This window comes from Dendronephthya gigantea, unplaced genomic scaffold (assembly GCF_004324835.1).
Source record: "Dendronephthya gigantea isolate DGI-Jeju-01 unplaced genomic scaffold, DenGig_1.0 000061F, whole genome shotgun sequence".
Classification (NCBI taxonomy): Eukaryota; Metazoa; Cnidaria; class Anthozoa; order Malacalcyonacea; family Nephtheidae; genus Dendronephthya; species Dendronephthya gigantea.
Genome location: NW_021163071.1, coordinates 259,007 through 277,006, shown reverse-complemented (window position 1 = coordinate 277,006; position 18,000 = coordinate 259,007). Strand labels below are relative to the sequence as shown.

At 36.5% G+C, this 18,000-nt stretch overlaps 3 protein-coding genes across 3 annotated transcripts; 1 reads left to right on the top strand and 2 right to left on the bottom strand.

The window, feature by feature from the left end:
* Window positions 1-13: 13 nt before the first annotated feature.
* LOC114530375 (spliceosome RNA helicase DDX39B) lies at window positions 14-4,981 on the bottom strand. The gene is made up of 10 exons (XM_028551996.1): window positions 4,884-4,981; window positions 4,498-4,736; window positions 3,792-3,984; window positions 3,243-3,454; window positions 2,812-2,930; window positions 1,553-1,684; window positions 1,295-1,404; window positions 1,064-1,208; window positions 545-692; window positions 14-464 (listed from the first exon to the last, which is right to left on the bottom strand). Exons 2-10 carry the CDS (start codon window positions 4,715-4,717, stop codon window positions 448-450), a joined length of 1,296 nt encoding a protein of 431 aa, XP_028407797.1. The 5' UTR covers window positions 4,718-4,736; window positions 4,884-4,981; the 3' UTR covers window positions 14-447.
* A 74-nt stretch (window positions 4,982-5,055) lies between these two features.
* On the bottom strand, window positions 5,056-9,509 carry LOC114530376 (queuine tRNA-ribosyltransferase catalytic subunit 1-like). Its single transcript, XM_028551997.1, has 8 exons — window positions 9,272-9,509; window positions 8,675-8,743; window positions 8,536-8,589; window positions 8,026-8,305; window positions 7,685-7,823; window positions 7,063-7,138; window positions 6,217-6,411; window positions 5,056-5,784 (listed from the first exon to the last, which is right to left on the bottom strand). Exons 1-8 carry the CDS (start codon window positions 9,488-9,490, stop codon window positions 5,635-5,637), a joined length of 1,182 nt encoding a protein of 393 aa, XP_028407798.1. The 5' UTR covers window positions 9,491-9,509; the 3' UTR covers window positions 5,056-5,634.
* Window positions 9,510-9,736: 227 nt separating this feature from the next.
* Window positions 9,737-13,766, top strand: LOC114530374 (general transcription factor 3C polypeptide 5-like). Its single transcript, XM_028551994.1, has 5 exons — window positions 9,737-10,317; window positions 10,497-10,697; window positions 10,864-11,187; window positions 11,680-12,064; window positions 12,775-13,766. Exons 1-5 carry the CDS (start codon window positions 9,974-9,976, stop codon window positions 13,018-13,020), a joined length of 1,500 nt encoding a protein of 499 aa, XP_028407795.1. The 5' UTR covers window positions 9,737-9,973; the 3' UTR covers window positions 13,021-13,766.
* Window positions 13,767-18,000: the final 4,234 nt, after the last annotated feature.

The window sequence follows — 18,000 nt, the reverse complement described above, 5'->3', positions numbered from 1 at the left end:
ATAATAAAATCACTAAAGTATCGATGGGTATATTTATATCAAAATTAGGTAGTTTAAACACTTTTTCGATCGGAGTTGGGTCATATTTCACTCTATATCAACACCACATTGTTATTATTGGCACGACAGGGCTGAAATTGGTTATTCCAGCACCAATTTTTGGTGGCCTGGACACAGATGAAATTGAGTTATCAATTTCTAACGCAAGTGCCTTGCTTATAAATAGAGAACACAAACAAACATAAAGACATGAAGTATCGGACCGTCTTTATTTTTACACCAAAGACTAAATGGAAGTACTTCCAGAATAAAAACTAAAAGTGTTGATATTAAGTTACTGCGCGAGGATACGCAGCTCTGCCCTGAACACTAGTTCTTTATATTTATAATGAATAAAAATTTAATGGTTTGACTTCTAATAGTGCATGTGTTGTCGAGATAAATGTATCATCGTGCTTGTTCCACTACAGTTGAAAAAGAGAACAATTCCATTACGACTTTGTAAGAATTAAGAAAATAAACAAAGCAATTTTGTGATACTTACAGTAGGATGTAATATCGATTTCTTGTGGCAACTCGCCGATGTTCACTTCAAATCTATCCTGAACATCGTTCAAAACTTTAGCATCAGTTTCATCTGAGACGAATGTAATTGCAAGACCCTTGGTTCCAAATCTTCCAGCACGAGCGACCTGAGCAACAAATCGTAAGTTATGTGGTAAAAAAACTCGGGTTCCCAGCAAAAAAAATTTGTGCTTGTCACGTAGTCAAAGCCACTGAAAGGCTTCCGTTGGGAGTGGTCAACTAAATAGGTATGGGATGAGTGTTGAAGACAGGTTCCTCACAGTGAACCAGGTCCACATGACCACTAGACTGCCAATGTATTATGGGTGGCTAAATAGCGAAGCTTTCGCTATACATGTCGTAACATTTAGTTGGCGAAAGAGGCACGAAATAATGAATAATGGTAACTGGACCGGTACTGATGATACTGATTACTCTAATATTAATGTTGCCATTTGTCATCAATCAGCAATATCAATATGCATTACTCAGTACTCACCCTGTGTAAGTACGTGTCGGAGTCTTCAGGCATGTCATAGTTGAAAACGATATTTACACGTTCGATATCCATGCCTCGACCAAACAGATTAGTCGCCACCAAAATGCGCTTCTGAAAATCTTTAAACTGTTGGTACCTGGACAATCTGGGGAACAGTATAAAACACATTTTATAATCGGTCATAATCGATTCGCTTTATAACAGGGTAATTGTTTCATTTCGCAGCAGTACCTTTCTTCTTGTGGCATTCCTCTGTGAATGGCAATTGCAGGAAAGTTCTGTTCAACCAACAATTGCGCTAAAGCCATACATCTAACCAAGCTCTTCACAAAAATTATCACCTATAACATTCATAGGAAGGCAAAATAAAGGTTAAGTACAATTCCTTGTTCTTATAAGTGCCAGTGTTGCATCGAGCTGCGCAACTAAATCGTGTCTCTACTCTCTAGAGAATAGCGGAGGATAACTAAAACCACAAAAAATATTAACCTGGTTAAATTCGAGAAGATCCAGAAGATCGAACAGTTTACGATTCTTTTCATTGTCACGCAGTTTCACATAGTATTGCTGTAGACCATGAAGGGTCAGTTTCGTCTCGTCATCAACATATACTTCCATTGGCTGGAATAATAAAACATTTCAGTAAAAGCTAATAGAATATAACTTTAGAAACAGTCAGTACAATAAACTTTCATTTTGTACTGCATAAGAAACAAAGATCACTCTATATTGAAACATGAGGGTAAACTAGGGTTGGTGGTTAACCCTGCCTTCAAAATGATAGTTAATAAATGAAGCTTTGAATATACAGGGGCTGGTTAGGATAAGCAAAAATAACCATGATTTACATTTAAAAACTGATTGATTATCTGACTTGAAAGTTACTGAAATTGATAAGAAATCTCAACAAATAAGTGCATGAAAAATGCAAAGGTTCAAATGTCTGAAATTTGTCATTGAAAATATTGCTATCTTGCAAATGGGTTACTTCAAAAAAATATGAGTGCAAAGCTGTCAAATACATCCACAACAAAAAAATTTAGGGCCAGGTAATTGCAAATAAGAAAATTTGGGATAGCAGATGTTTGTCAAGATTGTTTCAGTACTTTTCAAAACATTGTAACAATACTCCACATGATTCCAATGAAGGCTTTCATGCAGACGAAGAAACTGTGGCACTCTCAGTTGTGGCACTTTCTTCTCAGAAACCATGGCAATTCTCATCAGCAAGACTAAGCTTCTGTTGACACACACCAGCACCGGAAATGTAGCAGTAGGGAAGTTTACATGTTGCTCTTCCAAGCTTCTTCTTGCCAGAATACTGTGGCATTCCTCAATGAGGTTGAAAAACCATGGAGAAACCACTTGCATTGTTGAGGAACAAACAACCAATTGCACCACACCATTGTAGACATTCAACCAAATTGCCTAACCCAAACTTTCAAATTTACCATGTCAACCCTTAGTGACAAGCAACCAAATGCTACCATGACCAAACCAACCAAAATGATTAACCAAACAACACCAATATCAACCTCCAACAATCCCACATGTATTTCATTATCCGAAGCAATACACAATGAATGGTTCGCTATCACAACTACCAATACACCAAACCCTCCAGCTACAACTAGACATAACTCCAATAACACCACCACAAATCAACAGGATTTCTTTGGCAAGCTTGGTAGCCAATGAGATGATTTCTAGTAAACAGGAATGAGATAACTTAGAAGTGACATAATTACATCTTGCATAAACTTCTTGCAGATTGGTCGGATATCTTTAGCAAGTGTGGCACTGAACATCATCACTTGCTTCTCGTGTGGTGTTGTTCGGAAGATCTCTTGAACATCTCGACGCATGTCTGAAGGATAAAGTTAATCTTTAAGAACAGGTAGATTAAATTTTGTTTAGTTGGACAGAGTTGTAATGGAATCCTATGTTGGAAGACCAAGTCAAAGCTAGATTGTCTAAGACAAATTCTGATGAAATTGCTACAGGCAACATTCTACAGAGGCTGAAGTAAAAAACTTGATCACATACACTGTTGGGAGCTGTTGCAGCAGAAATTCATACCAGTACTGTATGTCATTCAAGTCTCGCAACAGATTGAACCAGTTGGGGTTTGTTAGAATGTAATTACAATAAGATAGAAATTCCTAATTTATTTACTTACCAAGTTGTTCAAGCATCTTGTCACATTCGTCAAGAATGAAATGCTTGATGTGTTTCATGTTGAGTGATTTTTCTCGAGCTAAGGCAAGGATCCGACCAGGCGTACCAACGACAATATGAGGACAGTTAGCCTTGAGTGTCTGCTGATCTTTCTTGATGTTAATACCACCAAAGAAGACTCCAACTTTGATGTTATTCATGTATTTGGAGAACCTTGATGTAAAAACAGTAATGAAACATTAGAAAAGAGGTGTTTTTATAAATTATTTCACGATTTGAGGGTCTTTGGTTGATAGATAATCAAGCAGTCAATTAAGACCTGACTGGAAGCGAATTCTATTAGCTTTCTGGCAGAAATTAAACCTATATCCAGCACAATGCTAGTTCAATGCTTTGTAGCAAGTAGCAAGCCAGCTGCAAAGAGTGAACATTTAATTGCAACGGCATTTTGTATCTAAGAATAAATTTATAGATATAATTGATAGGTATACAAGGAATTGGGTATTTAAAATTAAGCAAACTTATAAGCCCAAATATAATGATGACCAACCTTTCATATTCTTTGCAGATTTGAAAGGCCAGCTCACGCGTATGACACAGCACAATAACACTGACTTGGCCATCAACTGGTTCGATCTGTTGCAAAGTAGCAAGGACAAATACAGCTGTTTTTCCCATACCACTTTTCGCTTGACAAACAATATCCATGCCAAGAATGGCTTGAGGGATGCATTCATGTTGGACTAGAAGACAAAATAAAACAAATCTACTAAATGGGCCTATCTAAAAATATATACAGACAATACAATCTGTGCAGGTAAAGTGGCAAAGCAAAAACATTGCAAAAAAAACCTGAAAGTAAATTTCATAAATTGCTCTATGCCATCCTAAATATAGAATACACAGCAACTACTGTTGAGTGTTGACCAGCCTAATGTTTAGCTTATTCCAACGCCCGAGTGACTGGAATTTAAAGTTGGTTAGTGAAAATATTCAGCATTTTAGACTATTTTCACAGGGGAACCTGAAAAATTCAGGCCCATGAAGGCATGAACTGAAAGTCGGTCACTCGGTCAAGTTTTCCCACAAGACCTTACACGCAATTAATAATTTCCTTTGTTAAAAGATCGCGTTAGCAGGTTATGCTCGTTATCCCCTAATAAGGACGTTAAACTGACAATATGTAATGGAACCACAAGGCAAATATTACTTAAAACTAGGTAGACGTGTTAAGAAAATACAAATTTTCTATGTACCTTCGCTAGGATGCTCAAAACCACAATCGAGAATGGCACGAAGTAGCTCGGGTTTCAAGAGGAAATCTCTAAAACCAGAACTGTGTATACTGACATAGGCTCCCTTAACGTCTTTTTTCGCGTCTTTAATTGTAATATTCCCTGCATTTGGGGCCTCAGCTTCATCTTCTTCGTAGTCTAAAAGCTCCGAAACATCACCATCTTCGTGGTCTGCAGCCATTTTGAAAGTGTCTTTTGAGCTAAATATTTTTATAAATTCCCTTTAGTAACGCGAAATGTAACGCCAAAATATAAAAAAACAGCGTAATAAAGATTTAAGATGTTAAGAAGTCATGAAATACTGACGGATGGATAAAAATAGTGAAATATATTAAGGATTCTATTACCGTGTAAAATAACAAAAAAATTACGAGAAGACGGCAGACGCTTGAGAGAGAGAATTCAGAGACCGCGATCGCGATTGTCTTGGATCTTCAGCGGTTTCATCATTGCGGGCAGCCAGTAGGCGAGGCAGCCCACCTTGCGGGCCGGGTAACCCACGGATCACCAGCACCCAAACCCCTGCTATAAAGGCCCAGCGTGTTTCACACACGATGTAGAATTCCAGAGTAGATTGGTTGTTGATTAGACATATAGTTAAACGATAAGGTATTTCATTGGTAAAGAAATGCAATAGATGTAACAAGCTGTGACACCTACAGGGAATTCTGGTCTTTGTAGTCACGGCGGAAATTTTGAAGTTTGATTTTTTCACCGTGACTATTAAAACCAGATTTGAGAATTCCCTGCAGGCGTGACGGCTTGAACGTCATTATGCATAAGGTCTATTGGTATAACCTAGATCAAACCTATACCGTGGTCTGAAGCAGGCCTGTTTCAGACGGTCGAAGTTTTCATCTGACGAACCTTAATTACTTAATGTTAAGCTGAAGCCTTTGTCCAGGCCTTTGTTTAAGTTCATTTGCATTCGATTCGGCACATGAAAAGTTCGACGTCTGAAACGGACCGCAGTTGCTCATTTTTGAGCATCATACCAATGATAAAATACAATAAATAAACCAATCGTTTTAAACCGAAACCATTTCTATCGGCCCGAACCACTCTGGACTAAAATTATCAATTTTAATAAAAGCTAAGTCAATCAAGAGTTATCCCAACCGAAGCGAGCGCATTGACCGCCCAAGATGGAAAGTTTTTATCTGGGTGTAAAAGATTAAAACGTATATTAACAAAGTCTGGAAATGTGTTGTTCATAATGCTTGCACGCATTTCTTTCATCAGTCTCATCTAGATAAAGAAGAACAAAGGCTCCGTTATTCGTGTTAGTTCAGGAAGAACAAAGTAATCAAACACTGGCTGGATTTCTGAAACGTGTAAACACTGTGGCTAAGGGCCAATTACCACTCAACGGCTTAGTTACGAGGTTTAAGCAGGGGAAATGTCCTACTTTTTAGGGGAAACTGCAACAAAGAAGCAACCAGCTTTCCCTTTCATCCTCAGTATAGTAAAGTAAAGACAATATTGTAAATAAATTATTGCTCCCAACAGTGTAATCTACTGCCCATTTATAAAATTGAATATGTTTCGTTTTTCTCACAAGTAAATTAAAAAAATAATCAGGCAACTGCATACATTGCAAACATCAAACCCAGTCACAGAATGAAAGATATTTAAACCACTTAAATTCCATTACAGTTTATTTCAAATTACCATCCTTACCTGGTAATATATATTGTGTACGGTAATGAGATGACATCCGACTGCTTCGCGACTGAACAACGAGTGTACGTAAGCTCTCGAGTGTTTCCGACAGGTTGAACACAGGCAATCACTTTCTATCGGAGTAAAGTCGCTCGCATATTTTTTGTTTCTTAATGTCAATTGACCTCTTGCTGTAAGAGCTGTGCCAAAACGCTACAAATGATAACATTAGAAGTATTTTATTTAATTGTTAACGCTAAAAATGACATAGCATGGTTAAAAAAATTAGGCATTCATATTTAAGATCACCCCCAAATTATAATTATAAACTTCAAAATAAGTATCAGTATAAGAGGCACTGGGTACCCTGCTTTGGAGAAGATAATTTATTAGGTGATAGCTAAGAAATTTGCGGGAAACTTTAGGTAAAAGCCGCTCTAGCCTCTAGGTATAAAAGTTTGGCCCCACACTGGAACTAGGAAACTACCGTGGAGCCTGAAGGAGAGCTCAAGTTGGGGCGTTTTGTTGTGAATTTACAACCTTTGAAGAAAGTGTGGGACATTTGAGCCGAAATGTACATATGTATAACCTCCCCCCCCCCAATAGTATTTCACAAATAAAGCGGTAATGTGGACCATTAGAAAAATATTAGAAAATAATGATGGCGTCGATGGAATTTCTTGCACCAAGGACGGCAGTCGGACTTGCCAGTTCATTGCATGTGAACTAGGAGGTAGTAGAAGACAGATATAAACACATTTCGAGTGGGGATAAACTCATTTAAACTGATGTGTCATTCGTGCTAAAAAGGCGAACATGTAAGGAATCATGAAAGGCAGCTAGCTCAGCCTTAAAGATACTTACAGCAGTTCTAGTGGGATAAACGCAATCAAACATGTCTGCACCCAAAGCGACACATACTATCAAGTCTATCGTGTATCTAGAATAAGATAAGAAATACGAAAATTAATTTCCGGGAACCGTCATAGAAACGTCCATTTGTACGGAACTCTGCTTTACTTCGAAGCGTACCGGGAATAATTCCATGTCCAGAATCCACAAGTTTAACTTAATCGAATCCTTTACGGTTATACTAATAGCGGTTTATATAGGGTTTTTAGGTTTAGGATTAAATTTAAGATTATATTAATAATAATAATAATAATAGTGGTTGAAATACATGTATACGAGCTGGCAAACAAAGTATTTGCACCGCTATCCCAAATTCCATCCAGGGAAAAATAGGCTTAACGAAAAAATAGACTAATCCTTCCCGTTTAGGAGAAACACCTCCCTCTTGGGGAAATATACTCCCCCCCCCACTGTCGGAAAGCAATTACTCGAAAAGCTGTTCATTATTTTTGGAGGTTACCATCATAAACAAGCTCGTAACACACTTGTTCATTGGGTGAATTTGCTGGGAATTAATGTTCACAGCATATAACCAACATGCATTAAAAGTTACTAGCAGAACACTTCTACCTACCCAACTCCCATACAGTATCTTGGTTTATCTTTTGGAAGATAATCTGTACATAATGAAACAATTTTCCAGAACTGTTCTTTCTCTTCACCACCACTCAGACCACCAATTGCATAACCAGGACAATCTCGTTTTACCATTTCTATTTGAATAAAGGTACCTGCATTTAGTAAGCTATCAAGTTTTGGGTTTGATAAAATATATGGTATAAATGAATGAATGAATGCATTTTATGACACCTAATTATTGAGCATATATTTTTTCATTTGACATAAACTGGAAGTAGTAGTTCTTGTATTTGAAGAAAAATGCAGCATTGTAAATAAATAATAAAGTCCATCTACCTTTGCAACATACTTCTCTAAGCTTAGGGTCCAGTCCACCCTGGATAATAGGAAAAAGATTTTGTTCCGAGGGTCTCTTGTGTGCTTTGATACATCTATCTAGCCATCGTATTGACCTGTACATGGCTTCTTCAACCCTCTGACCTGTTGTGAGGCTGCTTATGACATCATCAAGTTGCATCATAATGTCTGCGCCAATTGTATTTTGGATCTCCATTGACTTTTCAGGGCTGAGTAACATCTCTGATCCATCATGAGGTGACTGGAACTTAACACCCTCCTGCAGGAAATAGCTTTTCTTATACTATTTGGGAATAATTTAATCATGTGTGAATTTTAATCTTTGCCTCAAAAGTTTTTTTCACTTTTATATTATTAATAAGTGTAATTTGTAAAAATTATTCTGTACTATAATTAACAAGTTAATTAGCGGTTAATTAGCAATTTATTGTTAAATAATTTAATAGATACTGCCTAAATATGATTGATATAAATTTGAGAATGACTGACCTCACTGACTTCAGACAGTTTTAACAGTGAAACCATTTGAAAGCCACCACTGTCCTACAGAGTGAGAAACAGTAGAGATACAATTAGTTGCTTGCCTAAACATTTAAATCATGACATTTTAGTCCTCAAATGACCATACAGTTAACATAGCTCTTTTCCAGTTCATGAAGTTATGAAGACCTCCAACTTTTTCTAATACATCTATTCCCTAAAATAAACAAGTACAGCATGAGATGCAATCATACCTATATAGTTAGGCATAGTTTCCTAATTAAAATAAAATTGACTGACAAAGTATCATTGGTTGAGACTTTATTAATAAAATCTTTGTTAATCAAACACTGACAACTCCTTAATAACTGAAATTTATGGCAATTTATGGTAATTTTGGTGCAACCTTTGTGTTCTTTTACTTATCCACTTCTCTTTTTGCACCTTCTCTTTTTGCACCTTTTTGCACTAAAAATCTCACTTACACAGAACTTGTAATACGTGTATGACAGTACAAGGTTAAAACGTATAATGCTTCGTGCAGTGACATTCGGGCAGTGAGGCCACTTGTTAAGACTTCTATTTTGAAGTACGTCCCAAACTCCCAATGATCCCATTTAATAGGCCCATTTTCCCTGCACCTTAAAAGTTAAAACCTGTAACCTATTTTTATAATTTCGAAGCCCAAGCCCAGATCCAATCAGCAAGTTAAGATAAATTATACTATAATTGAATAACAACTTACAGGCCTCATGCCCAAGTGATACGTATTTCCAAGGATGATATGACAGTCTAGTGTCTCCATTTGAAAAGATGTCATTCCTTTTAGCGTACCTTGAGTACCAACAGGCATAAACACTGGTGCATCGACATTGTAATGTGGTAAGGATAACACAGAGACTCGAGCTTTAGAACGACTGCATTTTGCTAAAATTTTAAATTTCAGCGCCACTTGGTCAGCCATCTTTGCTCTTTGATTTGTCTATTGTGTTTCCAAAATTTCAATTTTAAAACACATTCATGTTATCATTGTTACACATTGTTCACTAACCTTTGTAGTTGCAGTCTTGCAGATTTCGTTTGATATTTCTCAGTAGATTTTATCGTACCGTTAAACATTTAAAATTATAATTACTTTGTCCATGTCCTGGAAAATCTCTCGTTTGAACAGTTGAACTTTTTTTTTGCGTATTTTAGTCAAAAATTTTGACTCAAAATATCCTTGACATGGAAACACATTTTTGAAGAAAGGAACAAGATGGGAACAAGTGGGAGAAAGAATGAAATTTGAAATGAGAATGAACTACTGAACTATATTCCTGGAGGAAGTGCTCAAGAGCATAAATATTATATAGCTCAGTGTGAATGTACTAGAGCAATTTTAACCCCAAAAATTTGTAAGCAACATTATTTTGGTAGTTTTGAGTATAATGCAGATCTAGATAAAATGGATGACACCTCACCACAAAAAGATGAAAGATTACCACTTAAATTCACATCTCAAATGAAACGTCTTGTTTGCATTGAGTACCCTGGATACATCCAAGACATCTCAAAAGCTCTGAAAACACTTGGTGGTGAGGAGCAAGTAAATGCCACAATTAAAGATCCATTGAGACGTGTTGCAATGCACTTTCGTCCTAATGATCCATACTGTCGTCAGAATTTTGGTGATCGGTTCCCTGTCACTGACTTATTAATGAAAGTTAAACGAAGGAAACAGAAAAAAAATGGGACAGAAAATATTCAGTATGAATGTGAAGTATTAGGAGTGATTGATACTGTTGTGAAGTATGCTTGCTTTTTTATGTATATTTATATGCTATTATTTATATTTTATTTATATTCTATTTTAAGTCTGTAATTCATTTCACAGGTCCAGAGACCATAAATCAGTTCATATACCTATTGTGTGACTTGTTGATCTACACCTTGGCTATTGTCATATATTTATATGGAAATTTTATTAGGTTTAAAGGTCTAGCAGACTTCCAATATGTTGTTCCACAGATGCCAGACTTACTGGATGGGTTGCATGGGAGCGAGATCTTAGACATAGAGACACCATTACATCTTCCACCACCTGCTTTCTGCAGGGTTGATCATCTGTTTGACTATCAGTATCGAACAACCAGTGTGTCTAAAGACAGAAATGTGCAACCTAATGAACAGTAAGTATCTATAGGGATTAGAATTGATAATGAAGTTAGGTTTTCGTCATGATTTGGAATGCTCACTGGTGGCACTTGAAAGCTAATGCATTTTAATGACTCAACAAAAATAAGATTGCCAAACTGTAGAGGTTTATAGTACTGTTCACCTCAATTTCTCTTGCAGGCGTCTTGGCAAAACATTTCGGAAACCTCGGCCAAGCTATGTCATATCCTGTCATTTTAAAACCCCAGTTGTACCCAGCCAACCAAACGAAGATGTACTTGAAGAACTTAAACGATTTCATAATGATGGCTTGGATATCATTCAGCGTTTGTTTAACATCAGACCAGTCTGGTCGAGACGAGCTATAATATATCATCTTGGTGAAAAGGCAAGGAGAGTAAGGCTTTTATTGCCCTCTGTTGCCTATTATTGGATTGGTGGGCCATGGCGGACATTTTGGACCAAGTTCGGCTATGATCCAAGGAAAAATCCTGCAGCTAAAATGTAAATACCATTTTACCATTAAGAACAATTTTTTTTTTCAAAATCATTTCTCTCATTCTTTCATTTAACTTAACAAAAAAATTTTCAGTAAGCATGCTAATGATTAGCAAAAAAAAGGTCACTTACTTCAAGTGTGTTAACAATAATAGCAATATAACATCTCTAATTATAGTCAATTAAGGACAAATACTACCTTTTCTTTGGAGAGTGTTTGGTAGTATTGCTGTGCCAAATTCTAGAATGCCTTGTAATGCTGCAACTGAATTTTTTGTCATTCATAAATTTGTAATGTAAATGGGCAGGAGACTCTCCCAACTACCCTCCTTTCAGGTATCCCCCTTCCCACATACACCCCCTCCCATGTTTTCCACCCACATGCCCCAGTGGTCTCACCCTTGCACAGGACAACAACATATACTGAAGACCTAACACTTTGTTAACCCATTAGTTCCTACTACTTTCTCACTTTGTTTTTTTATCTTTTATAATTAGCTATCAAAAACTAGACTTCAGATTGCGTAACAATAAAGCGTTACGCGGCATGCGACTACCTCCCAAGTCTCGACAGGACAAAGAATTCACATCAACGACGCGTTTTCAGAGAAATGCCCCTCAACCAGTCATACCACTGGGAGTAACAAACACCACTAGTACCGAGGGTCCTGGAACCAGTTCTCAGAAACCCGACGCGGGCTCTCTGGTCTCTGTCGCGGAGGAAAGTTACATGGATGTCTCGGTGGATAACACAGACGAACAGGAAATTTTACCCTATGCTTTTTATCCCGATAGGGCACCAACTGCCCGGCAAATCATCTATCAATTATGTGACATACGTTGCGCCGAAGTACAGAAAATGATTTCTGAGAACGATGGGCGGGTGTGTACGAGAAATTTGTTATATATATTAAACCTCCATTTTACGGAGAAAGTACATCTTTGTATGTAGAATACTACCCAGAAACAACTGTAGGGGCAAGGTGGAGCTCTTTCTATTGAAAGTGTTCTTTCGATAATGCTAAATAGACAGCCAACAAACAAGTAGCATTTAATTAAGGCACACTCGCACTGGCGTATAATTCAGTTCTTAATATTATTCATTATGCAGTGAACACCAAAATATTAGCAGGTACTGTCGTCATGTTACGCGCACGAAATATTTTCTCTTTGAACCCAGTCCGTAACATAATGATATTAGTCGTATAGCCTATTGGCATACCGGGACTAAATGACTACACTACCGCCCATTTTTCGTCCAGCGGAAAGCCCTCGGACACCAGATATCACTCACACTCACACTGGATCATTAAGCTTGAGTAATTTTCCTGTACAAATGAGACACAATGTTGATTCAGAAACGTATCTAAGTCAGTTGATTTCGAGAAATATCGATGGTAATTCATTTGAAAATAACGCAAGTCAGGGTATCTTTACCAACCTCACTTTACCAACTATTTTAGAAGAAGTTCAGTGTTCCGACCCAAACCACTATGGCCCATTGAAAGAATCTACCCACAATGTACCTTCACGGTTTAGTTTTGTGTGAGTATTTCTCTCGGGTCTCAAACATAATTCTCGGGGTTTTTTTAGGAACGAGTATGCACAGAGTACGAGGGTTGGTTGGAACAAGGGACATGCGAGAAGATTCGTATTGTGCTGACAAGGAGTTTAGTTGAACTACAAAAAAGTCAAAAGAATACATCAGAAACTATGGAAGGACTGGACGGAAATGATGCACAGCCAGACGAGATGGAAGAAGATGAGGCCTCGTTCTTAGACACCTTAATGGATGACGATGATGTCGAAGCTTATGACATTCTAGATGAAGATTTTTGATGCATTTAAAATGAACTACGCAAGCAAACTAAGTGTCTTCAACGATGTGATTACTATTTAATAAAGTATTAAGATTGCTCTACTTTATCTTACGTGTTTGTGTGCATGTACACGCAAAGATAACATTTAATCCTTCTAAATTATTAAAAAAATCAAACCATCAATTTGATTCTTTAATTTTGCTTTCAAAAAAAATACGATACCAAATCTTGCGGAACACAACTATCTCTTCATTTGTGCACATATTTCAAAGGTAGTAAATATTTACTCTCTGTGCGTATAAAAACAACTTGACTCAAATTGAATTCGACATTAGGCTCCGACAGTCAGTGATGCATTCTGGGTGGCCGGGACGGAAGAAAAAAGCCTTCAAAAATGACAGACTGATGCATTTCATTCGTCATAGATCAATGATAGTGATGATTTCTGATCATTGTGTGATATATGGGTCTTTTTATAAGAACTATAAGCTTTGAATCAGCAGTCGGCTCTGGGAAGGATTGTAAAGTAAGGGTAAACTGGTAAGGTAGGGCGTAGGCGCCATCAAGCAGAAATATAATGTAGTGAGTTTAAAATTTAGAGTATAGGAGCATTTTGTGTTTTCCTGGCTTAAATTATATCCCTAGGATTTGTGAAAATATTAATTCGGGTATATCACAAAAATAGTTCACAACACGTGAAAAGGAATAAAAATAGAAAAAAAAACGTGATCGGGCGTAGTGTTCCTTATGAAATCGGTATTTAAAAGTTATCTTTAGCGTATTAGGCCTAATCAAATTGTCATTAAAAATTTTTTAAAAATATTTTAAAAAATTTTACAATGCCCATTGTGATCACTGAAATATTGAAAGTATGAACGAACCTTGGATTTCGTTATTTTGTTGCAGTAAACTGCAGAGAAGCATGCACATTTAGGGGGGAAAAAGATCGCAAATTGTCAGATCATAGACAGATGAGGAGGAAGGGGTGACTGACATATGATTGATGGTTGGATAACGCGCAAGAAAATTGTATTAATTAGACCTTCCATGATGGCTAAAAAGGCTCAAAAAGCACCTCCCAAATTTAAAATTAACGAAATATTACAATGCTCAGGGACACATCGCATTATTCTTTACCCTCACTGTCTTGTCTGGCTCGGGGAAGAGAATCATACGATGTCGCTAAGAAAACACTCTTGTTTTTTGAGAAAAAGTAAGGGCAGAGTCATAATAAAAGACTATTGATACACTACCATAACTTTCAGTATGTGAAAAATTTGACTAAAATTAATTTTAGTTTTAATTTATGTAAAATAGGTAAAGTGTCGTGTCTCATTCGCCCCCGTGTTTGACTATGCCGCACGTATAAAAAATGGTTGAAAATAAGTGGAGAGGGACTTGAGCGCCAACCCACCCCCAAGTGTCGTCGTGCCCGGCTAAAGACTAAAGAGGATCTAACACCCGCTACTTTAGAAATTAGAGGGCGTTCTTGAATCGTAATGACGCATACTTAATGCATATAATTATTTAAGTTACACAATCTGCTCTGCTTTATCGCTACACTTTATCTAGAAGCTTTGTGTTTTACCCGAGGCGATAATTCGTTCTAATTTGCTCGAATTTTGGCTTTTTGTGGCTAAAATCTAGAAGTAAATCGATCAGATTTCAGAACAACACCTTTGAAAGGGTCTTAACGATGGAGCAGTATTATTGAAGTGGTATCTTACGTCCGCCTTGAACCGTTTCAAACATTTTTTTTCTCCATTTGATTTAATTTTCACGTGTGGAAATTAACAAGTGTATGGGCCGGCGAGATATTAATGTGTTTCTACAACGAACTTTGAATATTTATGAACTGATTTGGACGAACTTTGCGAAGACGTTTTAGTGCATTGCCATCTCATTTTTCGTAAAGTCGAGACAATTGCTGTCGCTTAATTCTGAAGAAATCAAGACATATTATCATGGTCCCTAGTTTACTCCATGAAAGTTACAAAGAATAATAATTTTCTATGGTTTCAACATATTCCGGTGAGTCTTCTCATTTTCAGTCTCAAACATCAACTGTTTTTTTATGAATAATAGAGCTAAAAAGATGTGCAGTATGAAGTAATTAAAAATCTGAGGTATATTTCAACTAGCCATACGAGTGTCTTTCACCACGTACGTTGATCGCATAATATGTATATATAGAATGTGTAATCTTATAAGCAAAGTCATTTACTTCAAATGACATATATTAATGCTGAGTACATGCATGTCATTGCCATTCCACATTAATTTTAATTTCGCTTATTTTGAAACTGCATGCAATAGACATGCAGATAGATATACAAGACTATTTCACATGCAATCTTCAAACGCAGACTTACTGATTTGGTTACATGCATATATGCACCTCTGTGCCTTTCCACTTTCTACTCTGTTATCTACCTTAAAAACACATGTCCACTACGAGATTAAAATTTGTGTAAGAATTATCTAGCTCTATATTTTGGCTTCAAATTTTTATCTTTTATTCTTTTAATTCAAACTCCACCCTTTCACTTTTCGCACTCGTACGCATATTTTTGTTTTGCCTTGCGAAATATACTTGAACTGATATATAGAGACAAAATTAATTTATAAGACTTTGTGTAAAATTTTTAAAACCAGTGCACGCATATCTCTAAGCTATAAGTATTGCTTGCATAAACGTCTTAATTTGTCACACACGATTATTTTTACAAGTTAAACTAATAATCATATCGACATTTGGATTGCCGTTGTACAATTTTTTCACTATAGTGAAAATGAACGATTGATTGTACCTCAATTTCTCTAAAACACGATGCTGCTTTTGGCGGAGACGTTAAAGTCATATTTCGGGCCATAAACCAATCATTGGCTTCTCATTTTTTAATATGGCCTACGGCATTGCATGCCATGCATGATGGGACTGATTTTTCTAGAAATCACTTCCTTGATAGTCGACTATAATGTAACAAAATGCATGCATTAAAATGTAAAACAATAACTTGACTAAACTCCACCAATGCCTGGTTTCCATTTGGTTGTGAGTGTCGGGAACATGTCAAGATGACTGATGTTCCCCTGCTTGGATTCCACAGCTTGGATTCCGGATACAACTCCTTAGATTCGTTTGGATTCCGGATTCCAATTTATAATTTCCAAGTTGAAGGCAAATAACCGCTGTTTGTTGCATACCGTTTGTCTATATTTGGCAAATATTTTGTAAAAATATAAACACGCAAAAAAAACGTAAATTGCATCTTTATCTCAGCCTACAAACAATACTAAAATACAATCTTCATAGTTACGTCCGTAGATATTTGATAAGTGACACGTGAGTAACCACCAATACCATCAGTGGCCACACCAATACCATCATGCCGCAGTGACACTCCGTCACTGAGCGTAAAGACATTCTTTTCTCTTATTGTATAACAGATTGTATTGTCCGTAATGAAAGTCATGTCCGTATGTAGACATATCATGCGGTTTATTTACATTTTTGAACTTCTTTACTTTTAAAGTACGATGAGCTTCAGAATGTTGAACAAAATTTAGGTTCGCATGGCATCTAAATGAGTATGAACTGTAGTTTTTATAATTTTATGTTCAGAAGCTTTATAATTATTGAAGACTGGCACGTGCGCGGTACCGCGGAGTTAACCCAGAGCAAGCGTCATGTGTTTGTATAAATGCAAGTCCCGCTGCAAAGGCATTTTAAGAGTTATACTGTTCGTTGCTGAGAACGCAGGAAATGCCATTAGCGGGCTTCAAATTTCACAAATTTCTTGGGGGAGAATGCCCCCGAACCCCCTTATTTATAGCGGTTGGATCTCAGACACGGTCAGATATCGGCCTGGATCCTTTGAATATTTGGACGGATTTTGCGAAGACGTTTTAGTGCATGGCCATCTCAGTTTTTCGTAAAGTCGAGACAATTGCTGTCGCTTGATTCTGAAGAACGTTTACCCCATGAAAGTTACAAAGAATAATAATATTTTATGGTTTCAACATATTCCGGTGAGTCTTCTCTATTTCAGTCTCAAACATCAACTGTTTTTTATGGAAAATAGAGCTAAAAAGATGTGCAGTATAAAGTGATTAAAAATCTGACGTATATTAGAACTATAGCCTATAAGAATACTGAAAATATATGAGTGTCTTTCACCACGTACACTGATCGCATAAATAATATGTATAATTTATATAGAATGTGTAATCTTATAAGCAAAGTAATTTACTTCAAATGACATATATTAATGCTTAGTACATGTTATTGCCATTCCACATAAACTTTAATTTCGCTTAATTGGAAACTTCGATACCTGCAATAGACATGCAGATAGATATAGATATACAAGACTATTTCATATGCAGACTTACTGATATGGTTTTATGCATATATGCACCTCTGTGCCTTTCCACTTTCTTCTCTGTTATCTACCTTAAGGCTCGTTTACACTTGCGATTTTTGCTACCATTTAATGTGCAATTTTCTCCCTTCGATAAATGTGAACGAGTAATTAGTTACGAATGTTCTAAATATAAAGCTCTTATATTTGAACTTTAGTAACCAATTCACTCGAACACATCTATCAAAAGAGGAAAATAAAGAGGAAATTAAAAACATATGTCCACTACGAGATTAAAATTCGTGTACTGTTGTTCTTTCTATTCAAACTCCACCCTTTCACTTTTTCGCACACGTACGCATATTTTTCCCTTGTGAAATATACTTGAACTGATACAGAGACAAAATTAATTTATAAGACTTTGTGTAATTTTTTTAAATCAGTGCACGCATATCTCTAAGCTATAAGTATTATGAAAGCATACGTGAACATGAATTAGCACAATAAATATTCTACGGACTACGATTTACTTGCTTGCATAAACGTCTTAATTTGTCACACACGATTATTTTTACTAGTTAAACTAATAATCATATCGACATTTTGATTGGTCGTACAAATTTTTCATCGTAGTA